This window comes from Mesocricetus auratus, unplaced genomic scaffold (genome assembly GCF_017639785.1).
Source record: "Mesocricetus auratus isolate SY011 unplaced genomic scaffold, BCM_Maur_2.0 Super-Scaffold_100676, whole genome shotgun sequence".
Lineage (NCBI taxonomy): Eukaryota > Metazoa > Chordata > Mammalia > Rodentia > Cricetidae > Mesocricetus > Mesocricetus auratus.
The window spans coordinates 10,825,083-10,843,871 of NW_024429266.1; the positions used below are offsets into that span (position 1 = coordinate 10,825,083).

Below are 18,789 nucleotides of genomic sequence, written 5' to 3' on the forward strand. Positions count from 1 at the left end.
CGAACTCACAGAGATCCACCTGCCTCTGCCTCCTGAGTGCTGGAATTAAAGGCATGAGCCACTAACGCTCAGCTACTCTTGTTTTTCCACCCTTGAGGTGTTATTGAATTCTACTCTGTGGAATTCTCTATCTCCACACCCTGGTGGCACACAGAACGACAGGAAGCAGGCACAGTGAGAGACAGACATGTCCCCACACAACCATAAACACATCTGCAGACCTGTTCCTAGTGCTGAGGGTGCTGCCGAGGGGGAAACACTAAGTACCCTTGTGTGGGACTTGGTTTAAATCAACTGTGTGTGATACAAGGGCATCCGTGGTTCATCTGGCAGTCCACTGTTGAACACGTATGTTCTACCCATTTCCCTAGGCACCTAATAGGAACGAACAAAACAAATTAGGGCTTGGATGTAGGCAGCTCTTGCTGAGCATGCCCAATATCCAACACCTCACAAATGATATTCATTCTCCCACTCCTATGGAGCTGTTTGAGATTGAGTTGGGGACAGTCAAATAGAGGTACTCGGTAAACGCGCTAAAGAACACAAAGCAAGGTGATGAGCCTAACTGTCCTGGGAAGCGCTCTCTCTCTCTCTCTCTCTCTCTCTCTCTCTCTCTCTCTCTCTGTGTGTGTGTGTGTGTGTGTGTGTGTGTGTGTGTAGGGGGTGCGGGGGCTTCAGGGGAAGATTCGTGTATGATAATGCGCTGTTACAGAGGCAGGATGGAATAAGGAGGCCATGCGAGAAATTATTGTAGGGGGGGAGGAAGTGCACGCATACACGCACCACGGAAGCAGTGGGCTTGCTGTGTTTGAGTTTCCCTAACAGAGCAAGGGAAGGATGCCAGCAAAAGGACGAGAGAGGCCGTGTGCTCTGTGGTGGAGCCTTTGCATGTTACGTGGAAATGTGGAGTTTCGGGAAGGTTTGAGGAGAGGAGAGACACCGCCGACTTTACCCTCACAGATGGTCCTCTGGCTGCTGTGGAGGGCATTCCAGTGAGCTATGAGGCTGGTCTGGCCTACAGTGTTGGCCAAGCAGAAGGTGAGAAATGGAAGTAGAACGTGTTAGACTAAATGACTTCTTCCTTTATGGACAGAGACAGGAATCTCGGGACCTTGGGCAGAAGATCATTGCCCACTAACCCTCTCCTTAAAGGATGCCACTTTCTAATTTACCGTCTCATCCACTATTCCATTAAAATAAGAGGCCCCAAACAATGCCATGGAGTCTGAAGTGAGTGTGTGTGGGGGGGGACTGCGCCTGGATTAGTTGCTCATTGTGGCCAGGCCTGTGTGGGACTTGGCGGTTCTAAGAACGGTAGTTGGAGGAAGTGATGAAGAGGGATGGCTGTTTATCATGAACCAGAAATTCGAAGCTGAAGGAGGGAGGCAGGAGACCTTGTTGGGACGGTGCAGAGATGCGGAGTGACGAATTGGATGACGCGGAGGGTCGTTTGTGAGGGCGCCGGAACCGCAGCCGGTGATTGGGTGAAGGGAAGGTGACTGTGACGGTTGTCACGGCAGCAGTTCTGGAGGGACGCCTCGGCCTCCTTCAAGTCACTCAGCATCCGGCACTGAGCCCCTGCTGACGTGTCGCTTGCAGCCTCCCGCCTCCCGTCTCTCCGGCGCCTCCCCCGACTCCGCCTGCTCCTGTCCCGCCCTCGGCACCGCCCGCCAGCGGCCTCCGCGTCACCCGCGCCCGCGGTGGCCACAACATGGCTGCGCCGCCGGGGCTGCTTCTCTGGCTGGTCCTGCTCGGGCCGCACTTGTGGGGCCCGGGCCAGCCGGACCCCAGCCCCGGCCGGCGCTTCTCGGACCTCAAAGTGTGCGCTGACGAAGAGTGCAGCAGTGAGTGTGGGGCGGCGGGGAGCGGGCCGGGTTCCCGGGTGGCCGCGATGGCCGCGCGGGTGGGAGTCCCACAGCTCGCACTTGGCCTAGGGGGTCTCAGGCCCGCCGAGCCCACGCCGGTACGCTCTGCTGGGCCATCGCCCTGGTGGCCCCGCCGTGGGGGCCGCGCCTGCCACTTGTTGCCAGGGTTTGCTCTCTGCTGCTCTGACCTGGTTGGGGGGCGACGCAGACTCAGCCGGGTTTCCCGGAGTCAACTCCCCGGTTCCGGGTCCCCGATCTCCGCCTGGGCTCCCGGAGTGATGGGGTGGCGCGCCCCCGCATCCTGAGCGCCCGGTGGTGCAGCCAACAGCGTCCCCACGCCGACCGGGGGTCCCTGGGTCCACGGAAGACCGAGACCCACTTGCTTAAGGATCTGGGGCGCAATCCCAGTGACTGATTGACAGCGGGGTTCCTTCAAAAGGCACCCGGGTGCTGCCTCTTCGACCTCCCAGCTGCATTGGGACTAGCTCGCATCACCTTTGGAACCGGAGGAACTGGAGTTTAGGTTTGGGATGAGCCCCGAGGCCAGGAACGTAGTACATTCCGAGGTCGTCTCTCAGGTTCTCTGCCTCAGTCCTGTCTCTTGCATAGAAGCTTTTTGCCAGCTTCCAAGTAGGGCTGCAGGAAGGTCAAAATCTTTTGCTCTTAAAAGAGGACAAGGAGCGCACCTGTCACCACCGGAGAACCGCAGCCTTCTCCTCTATGCGCAGTCGCGCCCTGGTCCTAGGTTGGAGGTGCCCAGGGTTGGAGGTGGGCCATGGAGGTTAGATTAGAAGATGGCTATTGCTGTAACGGTGATAAAATATACCCCAGAGGTCTCAGGAGTCAGCCCAGCCCTCTCCTTAGTCCCCTATGTGCTGGGACCCATTCCTGCCCAAAATAATTCCTAAGGTTTCCAGGTTAGTCTCCAACAACCGTGTAACTCACTGTCAATGTCCTTCATAAACCACAAGCAGCACATACAGAAAATTATTTGTCCTAAAATTCTAAGAAGACTGCGTGTTAGTCATTTATATTTCAATTGAGTTTATGAAAAAAAAACAAATCGCATAATTCCATTAAAGTATTTGCACCAATACCATTAAAGAAAAAGATAGGGAGTACCTGTAATTTATATCACCCAGATTCTAGGTCCTAGAGGTAGCCCAGGGCCAGTGTAAATAAACACTAAATAAAGGTGAAACCACCATTGTGAATTCCCCTACATTTTTCTGTTAACAAACCAGCTATTGCCATTTTGCTGTTGAATATTGACCAGTGTTTTCTGTTCTTTGCCATCAAACACTGTCCCACCCAAGTTCCTCAAAACTCGAGGACAGTACCACAGGTGCGGCTTCAGCACTGAGACTTGTCATTGGAAGAGTTCCAGGCTCTAATATAACTTGAGAAGTGGCCAGTGTCCAGACAAATGTAACCAAACACAATAGGCAAGGACAGAAGCAGAGCCCGGGTCTGTGTTGCCTGCTAGGAAGTGCCTAGTGGTGTCACACAGTGTGCGTGTCATTCATAAATAATAAGCAATACATAAAGACATAGGCTGTCCTTGATATATTACTATACATTCCCAAGAATCTAAGGAGGGAAACAGAAACAGTGCTGTTCCAATTTGAGTGGAATTCCTAGCCTCAAGTTCCTTCAGTCTGACTTCTTGCTCAGTCCCATCTGAAATAGGATGCTGACATATCTGAAAATAATCTTAAAAACCAAAACCTAGTTACACCCTCCAAATCTGTATGCTTGTCCCTGGAGTATGTATTTTCAAAATGTGTTTGTGTACTATTGCTCATTGGCTTTTGGACAAAGAGCAATTTCCATCACTTCCATGTCTCTGCCCTTAAATGCACAGTTAATTTCATTTGGCAAAATACTGCTTCTGGGCTGGAGAGATGGCTCAGGGGTTGAGAGCACTGGCTGCTGTTTCAGAGGACCTGGGTTCAATTCCCAGCACCCACATAGCAGCTCACAACTGTCTGTAACTCCAGTTCCAAGGGATCTGACACCCTTACACAGACATATATGCAAGCAAAACACCAATGCACATAAAAATAAATCTTAAAAAAAAATACTGCTTCACCCGACAGTGGTGGTATATGACTTTAATCCCAGCACTGAGAAGGCAAAGACAGACAGGCAGATCTCTGTGAGTTCAAGGCCAGCCTGGTCTACAAAGCTACACAGAGAAACCCTGTCTGGAAAAAACCAAAAATCAATCAAACAAACACTGCTTCTAGCTGAAGGTCCGTACTTATATTTATTTGAGACAAGATCTCGCTATGTAGCCCTGGCTGGCCTGGAACTCACAGGCTCTTGCCTGCCTCTTCCTCTTCAGTGCTGGAATTGATGGCATCCGCCACCATGTCTGGCCATAGTTCTGCATTTTAAGTGACAAAATAACTTCTGACCTAGTCTCATAGTTTTGTTTGGACCCTAACATGAAATATCCATCTTGAATTTTATTTCTAGAAAAAAGTGGTTTGAGCTTTTTTAGGTTTGCTAATTTGTGTATGGGGGGGTTGTTTTTGTTTGTTTGTTTTTGTGTAATACTGGGGGACTGAACCCAGGGCCCTGTCTACACCATGCAAGCATTCTATTATTATTGAGTTACCATCTTCAGTCATCTTCATACTAAGTTACCTAGGCTGGCGTTGAACTCCCTCTCCACTGCAGTCAGCCCTTGAGGTTATCATCCTTCTACCTCAGCCTCCTGAATACTGGAATTACAGGTCCACACCACCAGGCCTGGCTGAAAACCTTCTTAATGCTGACACATCAACGTTATTTGCTTAGAAAACATTGCCCTGTGATTGATTGGCTTCCTAATAGTGTGCGATAACGTGCTTTCCTGTTAATTCATCCAGATACCATGCAGAGACAACTTAGCCACAGATAAAACTGACAGTGTTTTCTGCTGCACAGGGGCAGCTGCAGCCCTTTGCAGGTAGTGCCTATAAGTGGTTGGTTCAGGTTAATTGACCCCTTGGGGGTTCCTAGGAGTTCTGGCTCCCTGTTATCCCCGAAGTTAGCTGTGTTTAAACCAGTCAGTACCTGCACCTGCCTGCACACATCCACAAAATGAAGCCTTTCATGATTATGAAACAGCACAAGTCGGTGGGGGATGCTAGAAGATTCTAGAGGGAAACCAAGGGTTGACCCGAGAGCAGCCATCTGTGGTGGCCGACACGTTGTTTTTGGCTTCTCAGACAGCCAGAGAGAAAAGCACGAACTCCCTCGTCTGATTATAGCGGATGATGTGACTTAGAGCAATGAGGCTCTAGGGGTTTAGACACTCAGAGCACATGGACTGAAATCAATTCCAGAAGAGTCCCGGGCAGGTTTGATTATTGTTTGCAATGAAATTCTTATATTTCCTGAGAAATCTCTAAGAACTGGTAATGCTTGCCTCACAAGCACAAAATCCTGGCTTTGATCTCTGGCATGTCCCAGCACTGGAGGGGGTCAAGTAGGATCAGGAGTTCTGGGGCATCCTTGGCTACCAAAAAAGTTTAAGGCTAGCTTGGGATACATGCAACCCTGTCTTTCAAAATGAAGAAGTGGGGGAGGCTGTGGAAAGTCCAATGCTGACGCTGTCTTGTCTTGTTCTCTCCCATTTCTGAATGCAGTGTTAATGTACCATGGCGAAGCTCTTGCAGACTTCACAGGCCCTGACTGTCGTTTTGTGAATTTTAAAAGAGGCGACCATGTGTATATTTACTACAAACTTGCAGGGGGATCCCCTGAAGTTTGGGCTGGAAGTGTAAGTAAAACCATGAAAAACTTTATTTCCTTATTTTTGTTGAATTTTGTAGCACTGCAGAGTTAAATGCTATTGATGGTGTCTTTCCTTGACTGTAAACAGAAGGCTTTTCCATGGTCCTAGCAGGCCTCAGGGCTGGCACACAGTAGGGGCAAGACAGAGGTTTCTGAAACAGAACTGAACTGGTTCTGGCTATTGCCCCATAGCTATTCAAGAAGCTGCTAAAAGTCAAAATGGCAAAGACCTGAAAACCTTAACAGTTCATTGCCTTAAGAAAGAAGTATTTGCTGGGTGTTGGTGGCACACACCTTTAATCCCAGCACTCGGGAGGAAGAGGCAGTGGGATCTCTGTGAGTTCAAGGCCAGCCTGGTCTACAGAGTGAGTTCCAGGACAGCCTCCAAAACAACACAGAAAATCCCTGTCTCAAAAAACCAAAAAAAAAAAAAAAAAGTATTTGTGGTCATTAAACTCAATCTTATAAGCAATATGCAAGATAGCATTTAAGGTGTGCAGGTTTAAGTTTGTGTGACTTTTCTCTGTAAAAAAAGAAAAAAATGCCAAAAAAGCTGAAATAGGGCTAGGGAGAAAGCTCAGCCAGGACCTGAGTTTGATCCCCAGAACCTGCTTTAAAATGCCAAGATTCCTGGGTGAGCTTTTAATGCTGAGTCCAGGAGGTGCTACACCGGTGGATCCCTAGGACTCATAGACCGCCCAGTCTCACCTCCCTGGAGAGGGCAAAACACAAGGTGAGACATGACTGAGGCAGAGGCGGGCAGACCTCTGTGATTTTAAGGCCAGCCTGGTCTACATAGCCTGTTCTGGGTCAGCCTGGCCTACATAGTGAAACCCTATCTCACAACACAAAAACAAAAAAACAAACAAGCAAAAACCCACAAGGAAGCTAGCGCTTGAGGAATGACAATAAGGTTGTCCTCTGACCTTGACACATATACATCCCTATCTATACACACACATACATACTCAACTGCACACACACACACACACACACTGCACATGTACAGACCTGCACATACATGAACACACGCACATACACATGTAGGCAAGCACAAACAAAAGGGGAAATATTGTGTTCATTGTGTGCATTCGTGTTTGTGTGGCTTGCAACTTCTGAGGTATCTCTTCTTGCTTTTCTTTGTGCCTGGAAGTTTCCCCTGGGACTCTGTTCCCTACACTCTTTGGGCCTCTTGGTATCAGACGTGGAAGATAATGACTCTACCCATCATGCTCTGGCATATTTTCAGAAGGAGACTCCAGCAGTGACCTGGCTGAGGAGCAGGAGAGCTGTCCCCTCCCTTTGAAGAGGACTGATACGTGGGAGGTGGCTGCGATGACCTGTGGGACTCTTCCACTTTAGACCCCCTACTCCCACCATGCCAGTGTTCACTCTCAGTGAGACACCAAATAACCAACACAGAATAAGGTTCTAGTAGCCCCCAAGGGAGAAAACCCTTTTTTTTTCAGCTTCCTCTTGGGAATTTTTTTAAGCATTGAGTGGTGGGGCATAGCCCTTTTATTTAGACAGCATCTCAGCAGCAGCACAGACATGAGGAAGAGTCTCCGCTGTTTTCTCCTGTCTCCCCAGTGGTGTCTTGATAGTTTCGACTCTGGAGCTCTTCCCCAGGATCTGCATTCCATTTGTTCACAACACTGGTTACTATCCTTCTACCTAAGCCGGGCGGTGGTGGTGCACGCCTTTAGTCCCAGCACTGGAAGGCAGAGGCAGGAGGATCACTGAGTTTGAGACCAGCCTGGCCTAAAAGAGCTAGTTCCAGGACAGGCTCCAAAGCCACAGAGAAACCCAGACTCCAAACTCCAAACAAAAAACGAGAAACCGATCCTTCTACCTTCCCCGCCTTTGGGCTTTTGGATAAATAATCTGGCTTTGTTTTCCTTCAGCCTGTTAGCCTCTTCACCTCTAGACATACTGTTCCATGTGCATCACAGCTCTTGCTCCGTTTTTGTTTTGTTTTTTCCCTTAATGGCAGGGTCTCATGTATCCAGGCTAGCTTTAAGCTTCTGATCCCCCTGCCTCTGCCTCCCCAGAGCTGAGATAGCTGGTGTGCCCCATTTGTGTAATGCTGCAGATCAAACCGGGACTTTCTACATGGTCGGCAAGCACTCTGCAGCCCTAGCCTTCGCTTTGCCTCCCTAACAAATCCTGCGTTAGCACCCAGCCTGGTGATATGTGCCTGGGTGGGACTCTGTTTGCCCTGCTCCTGTCACAGCGTTTTACTGCTGTGCTTGTCAGCCAGCTGGCGTCTCAGCTCACTATCAGGTCAAAAGCCGGATGTCTTACCTGCCTTCAATTCTGAGTATTCCCTGACAGGGCACTACAGCACTTAATTACATCGAGTCTCTTAGTAGCTCAGGCACAATTGGCCTTCCTGAGGCCGACTCTGTGCTCCCCACCCCCACATCAGGGATGCTGCCCAGAAGCAAACTTGGACATGAGTTACTTCTGTGAGGGCCTGTGATTCCAAGAGACTGTAGGAGAGGGACTGTAGTACCCAAGTCTGACAGATCGAGAAGGAACTTCCGTTTCTTGTTCACACATCTCTGGATTCCTTCACTTTTCTAGCTCAACCTCTATAGCATTTAATCCCTGCAGAAGGGCAACATGTATTTCTGCTCAGTCTTCCCTCTCATTTCACGACCGTTACCATGTGTGGGATTAACAAGTCTCCCTAGTTTTCAGATGACTTGTTTTACTATTTACTATCTTTTTTTTTTTTTGGTTTTTTCAAGACAGGGTTTCTCTGTTGTTTTGGAGGCTATCCTGGAACTTGCTCGGTAGACCAGGCTGGCCTTGAACTCACAGAGATCCGCCTGCCTCTGCCTCCCGAGTGCTGGGATTAAAGGCGTGCGCCACCAAAGCCCGGCTTGTTTTACTATCTTAATTCTCGTCCCACAGCCTTTTTGGTTTCCTGGAGTTTAGGGTTTATCTGCCAGGCTGGTAGCTTTTCGTGCCCCAGGTCGGGGTTTATTCTATTACTAACATGGCCTCCAGATGGTTCCCAGATAAACCAAGAACACTGCCGAATGGTGAGGTTTTAGAACTAGTGATAAGGTGGCCTTTCTTCTCTTGCCTCGGACTTTCCTAACCGTCTGTCTGTCAGTGTTAAGAGAAGTCTTTTCCTTGAGAGAAGCTTTTCCGCCAGCCTGGTTCTAGAGCTGCATCAGTCCCAAATAAACACACAGGAGGCTATATTAATTATGAAGCTGTTGGCCTTGCTTGTTTCTTACTGGCTAGCTCTGACTTAAGTAATTACCCCATAATTGTTAATCTAAGTATGTTTCTTACCGGAGAGGTTTCCAGGCTTCTTACCCCAATGGCGTTACATCTCGAACTCTCCTGTGTTTCTCCTTCCCAGCATCCTCCTGGATTCCTAGCCCCACCTATCTAGATTCCTATTGGCCAGACAGTGCTTTATTAGCATAAGACTTCCCCAACAGTCAGTCTACGTTATTGGTTGGGAATAGGCCTTTGCTTCCTTTTAGATTGTAGCAGTGAGGTCAGTTCCTCAAATGGAGCTTCTATACACTGTACATTTTATGTCTTAGCTGTGCATACTGGGAAAGACTGGGGTTATTTTCTGTAGATTTATTTTACATGGAACTGAAGCCTGAAAGGTACATAAGTATGTATTACATCATAATTTTATTTACTCCCCCCAATACTTGTAGATGCTGTTTTTGGAAAAAGCTACCATAGCGTATGGCATCAACAGATATTATTTGCTGTAGCAGCACACATTTCAGAAGTCTTGTTTGCTTATCCCCATGGCCCATGAGCAATGCCATCACGTGCTCATGTAAACTCTTGCCAGGGATCACTTGGAAGTGTGTTTCCAGTTGGCTCTGGTTTGCCAAGGCTGAGCCGTACAGTTTGCGGGAAGCTTCTTTTACACAGATCTCTAGTTACTTCTAACTGTAAGGCTATGTGCTGATATGTGCCTTGGAGAACTGTTGGTTTAACAACACTACTTTTCATTAGCACAATCATTGCAGTGTCATTGTTAGCAGCAAGCATCGATTTCTCTTGGCCTATCTTGTCTATGTATTTCCGGTCACTACTAAAACCCTCCTTTGCTTTCTTGTAAGAGATTAATTGGTATTTGTCCCTTTTGCCTGTTTTTTTCACTTAGGTTGGACGAATCTTTGGATACTTTCCAAAAGATCTGATCAAGGTACTTCACAAGTACACAGAAGAAGAGCTATACATTCCAGCAGACGTAAGTTGTTCTCAGTTACAAATGGGCTTGCAAGTTCAGCTGTAATCAGTTAACACTTTTGGTGGCGTTGGTAGTGCCAGTTAAAGACAGTGTTAGGCAAGCCATTGCATTTTCCCATACAGCTCTTATAAAGTGCAATTAACTCTTTGAAAGTCAGTGAATATGTTTTGGACAGGGGCAAAGCAGCCCAACATATGTGTATCAGATTTTAATTTGGAATCAGACTAACTGAAAAAGAAGAACATTAGAAAAGCATTTGTAGAAGATTATGTAGTCTGATAATAGTTTAATATATTGAAGTTTCTTGTAGGAGGCTGTAGACTGATACGGGGCTTTTCTGTTTTGTTTTTGTTTTGTTTTTGTATGTGGAAGAATTTAATACATTAGCTAAGTGTGATGATACTTACTTATAATCCTAGTATTTGGGAGGTGGAGCTAGCAGGATCAGAAGTTCAAGGCCAGCCTGAACTATTCAAGGCTTTGTCTCAAAAAAACAAAAAAGAAAAAAAATCTTTGTACTTAGTTATAAAAGAGGTAAATAATTTTATTTTACATGCAAAAGGAGGTGTCCTAATTTGAAAATTACTCATTGGGTACTAAACATTTTAAATACGTAGAAATCAGGATCAGTTAATCAAACTAAATCGTATACAGACCTGTTCATACACTTATTTAACACTTATGCCACAGACTGGGAAAAGCAATGCTAAAGGCTTTATGTGAGGTCCAGTTTCAAGTCTGCAGAGCACAGAGCTGCTGATGTAGGGTAGTTCATGGATGGGGTGAGGAAGTGGTTCTTGATGCTCTCAGGGGTCGCCATATTATAATACCCATTGGGCTTCTCTGTTGACAAAGGCTGTACAAGATGGGAAATGTTTGTTCATCGGCCCTGAGGCCTCACCTGCTTTGGATTCTATCTTCTTGTTATACTTCCCATGACACCCTTCTTTTGACATTAAGAAAATGGATCAGAAACATATGTGATGAGAAAAGAAAGTCATTAACCCCTTCTGCACTGAACAGGTCTCCAGAATATTGTGAAAGTTTGGTTAGGGGGCAACAATTATCTTGGTTTCTCTGTTACCTTTCCACTCAGGGTGTGATTCCCTTGGTGCCAAATTACTTACTTGTGGGAAAAAGAAAAAAAATGAAGATTTATGAAAAGTCTTAAAAGCAGATGTTAATCACTGCAGAGAACTCTAACATACGGAACTGAACCTTGTTTTCAAGTTGTTGTTCCAGTAATAAAGAAAGTAGAGAACTCCTCTGACACCACTCTTCATCCCTCTAAAGCACTGGTTCTCAACCTTCCTAATGTGACCCTTTAAATCAGTTCCTCATGCTGTGGTGACTTCTAACCATAACATTACTTTCATTACTACTTCATAACTGTAATTTTGCTACTATTATGAATTGTAAATATCTGTTTTCTGATGGCCGTAGTTACGTACAACTTTGAATTCTCACTCTCTATGCGCCTATCTGTCAGTGAGATACTTTTTTAAGTTCCTAAGTATTTCCAAATCCAAGGAAAATATGTTCCAAAAATCCATGTAGACTTAGAACATGACAGCCAGGGAATTCTGCCTGTCTCTATTTGGCTGGGCAGAGACATAGGCACAGAGGACGTGGGGCAGAGAAACTCCATGGTCCTGTGACTCCCCAGAGTTGAACATCAGGCATAGATATTAGAAATGGGAGTCTCAATACAGGACTCCCCATTTTCCCCCTCTGTTGGTATGTTAGTTACTTTTCTCAGTGCCGTGGGGAAATACTTGGCAAATGCATCTTCAAGAAAGAAACACTTATTTTAGCTCACAGTTTGAGGGTGGAGTTCATCACGGCAGCGAGTCTCTTCTGCAGGAGCACGAGGTGGCTGCTCATCTTGTATCTGTGCTTCAGAAGCTGGGAGAAATGATTCCTGATGTTAAGGTTGCTTTCTCCTTACATAACCCAGGACCTCAGCCCAGGAAATGGTGCTGTCTAGAAGTAAGGTGGGCTTTCCCTTGACAGTTAACCTGGTCTAGAAACTCTGAGCAGCCATGCCCAGAGGCTTGTCTCCTAGGCAAATGTAAATGCTGTCAAGCTGACAATACAACTCATCACTGAGTGTTCAGAACAAACTGAGAAACGCAGAAGTCACGCAGAGGGAGAATAATATGTCTTCATTTGTTTACTCACTATGCTTTTTAGAGAATATGACACAGTTTTTGAAAAATGCAGAAATAATTGCAGTGTAGAATAAGACAGATTTACCTAACCAGAGCTGGCCAACTGGGAGCCTCCAACTGTCCCCATAAAACTGACAGCATGGGGGAACAGATTAATTTGCAAACAGAAACCAGGAACGGAGCCAAGCAAACTCACTAGCTACAAGAATCAGTCTTTTCCCGAGGAGGGAGAGTGAAAGTGAGTTCCTGTCTGATAGCCCCGTACTGGCCCAACTCTAGCTCAGACCCTCTAGAACAGGTACAGACTTGGAGTTATCCCTGTCACTGGTATAAGGATGTTCTTGGGACACTAATGTTTTTGTTTTTTCCATGCAGGAGACAGATTTTGTCTGTTTTGAAGGAGGAAGAGATGATTTTAATAATTATAATGTAGAAGAACTTATAGGTTCTTTGGAATTGGAGGACTCCGTATTTGAGGAGTATGAGAAACCTGAAGAAGTTTCTCAGGATGGAGTGAAGTCTCCTGAAGGGACTCAGGAGACTGAAGTTGACCCTGAGCCTGAGCCTGAGCCAGCCAAAGTGGACCCAGGGGAACGAGAAGGTGTGTTCTCAGAGAGCACTGAGGAACTGCAGGGACAGTCCTTGGCTCAGGAGAGCCACCCTCACACCAACAGAGCAGCAGACAACGCTCAGGGAGGGCCGTCTTCACTGGACAACTTCGAAGAAATGCTGCACGATAAATTACAAGTGCCAGAAAGTGAAAACAGAACCAGCAACAGTTCTCCTGTCTCAGTGGAGCAGGAGATAGATGCTTACAAAGTCCTGAAAACAGAAATGACACTTGACTTGAAAACCAAGTTTGGTTCAACCGCTGATGCTGTGGTGTCTGACGATGAGGCAACCAGACTGGTCACTTCATTAGAGGATAATTTCGATGAAGAACCAGATGCTGAGTATTCCTCAGTGGAGGATGAAGAAGAGGAGAATGCAGACAGCTTTGATGAGCTACCATTACTATCCTTTACTGATGAAGAAGGTGAGAACATCCCCAGGAAGCCTAGGATGGAGAAATTTTCAACAGATGAGAATCCGAACTTGAGTGAAGATGATAAAGTTGAACCTCCTCTGTCTCCTGGCACCCAAAATGACAATAAAGATATATTGACAACCTGGGGGTCTACTTTCTTCTCTATTATCACAGGAGGTGAAGGAAAAACAGGTGTGGATTTAGAGAGTTCTAACCCAGAGGAAGAGAAGAAGGAGGGTGTGTTGGTTTCAGCTAACCATCAGAGGAAGCCACAGTCAACATCTGGCTATATGGACCCTGAGGATGAAGAGGATGATCCTTTTGTAGAAGACTCCAAAAGAAATGGCGAAAAGGACTCGAAAATAGATCCAGAACTTGTCCTAACAGGAGAGAAGGTGATCCCAGAATCCAGGAGAGGCGAATCAGAAACACCAAGTGCTTATGAACCCCAGCGCAGCAAACTTAACCCTCTGCCAAATGCTGGAAAGGCCAAGGAATTCACATTAAAAGCAGTCTTTGAAAGAAAAGAAAATGGCCTAAAAGAACAAGTTATCCACATCTCAAAGGAGACACTCCACAAAGACAAGAGCAGAGACGACATAGAGAGTGAATCGGTACACAGAGCTCTGGGGAGTCCAGGGACAGAAAATAACAGCAAACAGGAACTCTCGGGTGCTGTGCCACTCTTAGGAGACAATCAGCCTGATGCATCCAAGGACAGGATGGAAGTCCCGGGCGCTTCCGTCAGTGGGCCAGAAGTGGGCCAATGGGAGGGATTTCAGAATCAACCTAGATTCTCCTCTCCAGAGGAAACTGGTCTTCCAAGAGACCTGGAAACAAAAGTTCCTACTCTGGGAAGAAATCTTTCTTGGCAGCAGCAAGAGAGAGATGTACGTGTTACAGAGGGCAGGGAAGACCCTGCAGATGTGGAACCACCTCACCCCCAGGCCATACAAAGGACACAGGAGGCTGATAGCCCGGAAGTGCCCAGTGTCCACACCCGAAGGCCAGAAGCAGAGGAGGATGATTTCCCTCTTGAGGAGCTACTGGAGGATGAAAATGCTGTGAGTGCACAGCAGTCTAAAGAAAACCACCCCAGGGTTCACGACAGGTCAGATATGAGTTCTCAAGTTTTTGAAAAAGTAATTTTGGGGACCCTTAATCTTGATACTGAAGAGAACAAACAAGCAATTAATACGATTCTGGAGACTGGAAAAGAGAGTGAAGCCGTGTTGGAAGAGGCAGACGGTGTGGGCGAGGAGTCAGGTAGTGTGGTGACGGACAATGAAGGAAGTCGTCTGACAGATGTGAGAGCTCAGGGGCCACCTGAAGTCGACAGCCTTCATGAGATGGCAGGTCACGCTTCAGACTTCGGGGAAGCCATTCAGAGTAAAGATCCTTATGACCTACAAAAAGACAACCCCGAGGAACTAGTCAACACCTTGGGACTTGAGATTCCTGGGGGGGGAGAAATCTCAGAATGGGAACTTGATGATCCGGAGAAGCTTGGAGGCTCAGAAAGCCAGGGGCATGATGCTGAACACCTTGGGGATGACCCACCCCAGCAAGATACACCTGAAATTCCCGACATAGTGCTCAAGAGCGTGAGGGAAGACCTGCCCATCATAAACAGCTTCTTCAGGGACCATAAGTCCCTGTATCGCTTCTTGAAGTACTTTGATGTCTATGAGCTGGAGGGCATGCTACAAGACATGGCCATAAGGCTGAAATCGGCACATCGGGAAAGCCTGCCTTACAATGCGGAAAAAGTCCTAGATAAAGTTTTCCGCACCTCAGAGTCACGGATCCTAAGTGTGGCAGAGAACATGCTTGATACTCGAGAGAACAAAAATAGAGATCTGGGGACACAAAAGAACAGCGTGTTAGAGGAAGCTGCGGTGTTGGATGACGTACAAGACCTGATCTATTTTGTCAGGTACCAGTACTCTGGAGTAGAGACTGCCCCACTGGCCACACCTCCACCTCAGGAGGAGGTCGGGTCTGGGCCAGTAGAAGGTAAAGTACCTGCCTGTGACCTTGTGGAGTTAGGCTGGGAAAGCTGGAGCAGGGTGGCCAGGAGGGAGAGGATGTGTGCTTGGGGTGGGGTCGTAGGAAAGTGCTTCGTTTCCTGTGTGTAAAAGTCTGTGTCTAAAGAAATGGCCCTGGACCTCCTGGGCCTCCTCCCCTTCCAGCTTCCTTTTAGGCTGAGCATGAGTGCAGATTGCCCCCAGCCCCAATACTGTTTTTCTCCTTCCGTACGACAGCTGAAATTGGTTTTCATTTTCAAAAGGGAACTTTACAAAAATATTAAGAGAAATATATAACCAAGAAAATAATTCACAAAGTAAAACTCTTAACAAAGTACAGCTTTCATGTAAGGAAAGGGGCTTAATAAACACAATTTCTTCATATGGTTATTTATACTGCCACACATTCAGCATTGACTGCTTTCATGACATTTCGAATATGCAATGTACTTGAAGCAAGCCCCTTCTCTACACCAAGCTACCCTCGCTTCTCTCGCCCCTCCCTGTCCAGGTAGCCTGTCTGTTCCTCTAGACAGATAAGTTTCAAACACAAGTACATATTTGTTGAACTGACTCCAGGATACCCTGCCAGAAGCTCCCGATCCCTAGTTGCACCTTATATTCTGGGTGCCCATGCTTTGCAAATAGACGTAGCTGCACTGCAGGTGAACAGTAGTGGGCATAGAGTTTCGGGAACATCTGTCTTCCTGGAGGTACTAATTTTCCTGAGACTTGGAAGAAGTAAGCTTTTTTTTTTTTTTAATCAAAGCTTTTGGTAAGAATGGAAAATTCAGGTTGGAGAGATGACTCAGCAGTTAAGAGCACTGGCTGCTCTGGCAGAGCACCTGAGTTCCATTTCCTGCCCCCACAAGACCGCTCACAACCATTATACCTGTTCCAGGGGATCTGATGCCCTCCTCTGGCCTCTGTGGGCACTGCATGTACATGGTACACTTATAAACACACAGACAAAATAGCCATACACAAAAAATAGAATAAGTCTTTTTCTTAAAAAAAAAAGATTAAAACTCAAATTAAGCTTTTGGTATAAAATACGAGGCTGCAAAGATGCATTCAGGCTCACGGGGAAGGAAATGGGCCCATTCTTTGTTGCTTGGGAGTAGTTTGACAGAATTTGACAAGCTGCCCATGTGCAGAATGCCCTGCTCTACATGAACCCAGCTGCCTGGGTATGAAGGAGGGTGTGTTCTGTATGTGGTTCCTGGGTTCTGTGCTCGACTGGAATTCTCTTCTGTGTGGCTATGTGGGCACATGCTGGCTTGCCCTGGCAAGTCAATGGAGTCTCTTCTATGAATGCATTTATGGAACACTGTGGAGTGGAGGCTTCTTTGTAAATCTGTACTTCAGTCATTGTTAATCTAGAGGGAAGGAGTTAAAACTCCTGCTTCCGTTTCCACTTGTGCACACGTCATCTAGGATGTTGGGCTGTGTGGTGAGGCAGTGTTGGCAGTTGGGTGAACCAAAATGGACCTTTGATCAAGCTCTCTCTGTGTTCCTCCCCAGAGCTTCAGCCACCCATGAAGGACAACTTACCACAAGAAAACACAGAAAAACTTAGTGTGCAGCTTCCGGAGCAGCCTGGTGTCTCAGATCAAGCTGCGACCAGCGTGCAACTTACAGAGGAGCCTGGTGTCTCAGATCAAGCTGCGACCAGCGTGCAACTTACAGAGGAGCCTGGTGTCTCAGATCAAGCTGCGACCAGCGTGCAACTTACAGAGGAGCCTGGTGTCTCAGATCAAGTTGCGACCATCCTGCAACTTACAGAGGAGCCAGGTTTCTTGGATCAACCTGTGACCGGTGTGCAGCTTTCAGAGGAGCTTGGTCTCTTGGATCAACCCGTGACTGAGCCCATGAGCACCTCAGAGGTGTCACATGCGTCAAATGGTGAGAAAGACATAGGCCCAGGTAAAGTTTATTCTGTACAAAGTAGACATGTAGTGTAAAGAAGGCCTGCTAAGACTTTATTTGCAGAGGCAGGAAAGAGAACAATCCAGGTATGTGCAAGATTTAAAAGTCTTCCCTCAAGTAGCAGAAAAGCATTTCAGATGCATGGAGTTCATAAAACAGGAAGGAAGCCAGGGGCTGTCATTAACTTGCAAACCCGGCCGCTATAAATCATGTCAGTGTGAACCTGAGCTCTTGTCCCTCAAAGGTCACAAGCTCTAAGGCAGAGCATTCCATTAGACAGCAGCACTTGCAGTGCTGGCCTGGGACAGCAGCAGTCCACATGAAATAAGCCCCCAGGAAAGCCGACAGGCACCAGGTAAGAGTCCAAATTCCTGGTCCTGGTTCTCCCTCTACACTCCCACTCCTCTGAATGGCTACAGTAAGTAATTCAGTTGCTGTTTTGACTTGTTGCCTCCAAAAAGCAAACACAGCTTTTTAAGATGCCGTGAAGGGGCTTAGATGGTTTTTGAGAGTAGGCCTTTAGGCAACAATGCAGGAATGACAGTCCAGACGAGACTGACATGTGAAATTGTAAATACTTGATTTACAGCACACAGGAAATATGGGTGGAAGATAAAAAGTGTTTTGTTTTGCTTTTTAACATCCTCAATAATGGTTTCCTAATTGCTGTATCGCTTACTCTCATCTCACTAGTAGCTCTCATCGTGTTATCTGCCACCCAATGCAGTGCCATGAGGATGGCATTACTGAGTTTCTTGGGGGGGGTTCACAACCCTGGGAACCATACTCAGGACCTCCTGCATGTTAGGACAGTGTGTTACCACTGACTGCCACTCCAGCAGTATTTGGGTGTGCACAGGAGAGTGTGTATGTGAAACACGGTTTCCTGTCACTAGGTAGAGTGTGTGTGTGAAACACGGTTTCCTGTCACTAGGTAGAGTGTGTATGTGAAACACGGTTTCCTGTCACTAGGTAGAGTGTGTATGTGAAACACAGTTTCCTGTCAGTAGGTAGCTCTCCAGCTCACACACAAAATGTAGGGAAGGTCACAGCAGGGAGAAGTCTAACTGAGCCAAGGGGGACCCCTCTGTTCCAGAGGACATTATGTTCATGTGTAACATTTCCAAGTTACTTTTAATTCAGAAAGTACCTGTTTAAAAAGTCAGGCACCACTGAGATGCGTTGCTTTTGCTCAAAACCTTCAGGATTGGGAAAAGTTGGGTTTATAGAACTCGGAACAGAATCTTTGCTTTAGATCCTCCCACATAGTGCCAGCTACCTTTCTAGGTAAGTCCTTCAGGAGCTAGGATGCTGGGAAAATGTCATCATTGTCAGTACTAGGTCAATAGTGAACTGAGTTTTAGGGTTGGGAGAGACCCCTAGAAGGTCCAGTCCAGCCCCCCATTAACTGCTGTTGACAAGACATGCTGAGCTCATGCATTTCAAGGTGAAACCCTGCCTGCCCCTCCCCCACCTGCTCGTGTGGAATCCTCTCAGGTATGACTGGGCTTTCCTTCTTTCATAAAGCTTCTATGCAGTTCCCACTCAGCAAGTAGTTCTTTCGCGTCGTTCCTGACATTGACATTTCATGTAGTTGTCACCTGTCCATAATAAGTATTAAGTACCTGCTACATGCCACTATGCTAAGCCTCAGTGTATTCTATGTGCAAGCCTTTTTCCTTTACTATTGTTACTTAGTGTGTGTGTGCCATGTCGCACATGTAGAGAAGGCAACGTTCAT

At 46.8% G+C, this 18,789-nt stretch overlaps 1 protein-coding gene across 6 annotated transcripts in view; it reads left to right on the top strand.

Moving 5' to 3' along the window:
* The first annotated feature begins 1,665 nt into the window (after positions 1–1,665).
* The window catches only part of Mia3 (MIA SH3 domain ER export factor 3), a 48,286-nt gene continuing 31,162 nt past the window's right edge, over positions 1,666–18,789 (top strand). For 3 of the 6 annotated variants that reach the window (XR_005874473.1, XM_040739306.1, XM_040739305.1), the window contains exons 1-5: positions 1,668–1,847; positions 5,507–5,640; positions 9,808–9,894; positions 12,441–15,108; positions 16,644–17,045. Coding sequence is in view for 5 of the 6 variants with exons in the window: in XM_040739306.1 (XP_040595240.1) it covers positions 1,715–1,847; positions 5,507–5,640; positions 9,808–9,894; positions 12,441–15,108; positions 16,644–17,045 (3,424 nt within the window). In the remaining variant the exon portion in view is untranslated. Of the gene's footprint in view, positions 1,848–5,506; positions 5,641–9,807; positions 9,895–12,440; positions 15,109–16,643; positions 17,046–18,789 lie in introns of all 6 variants that reach the window. The other 3 variants (XM_040739308.1, XM_040739309.1, XM_040739307.1) reach the window with 3 other exon arrangements.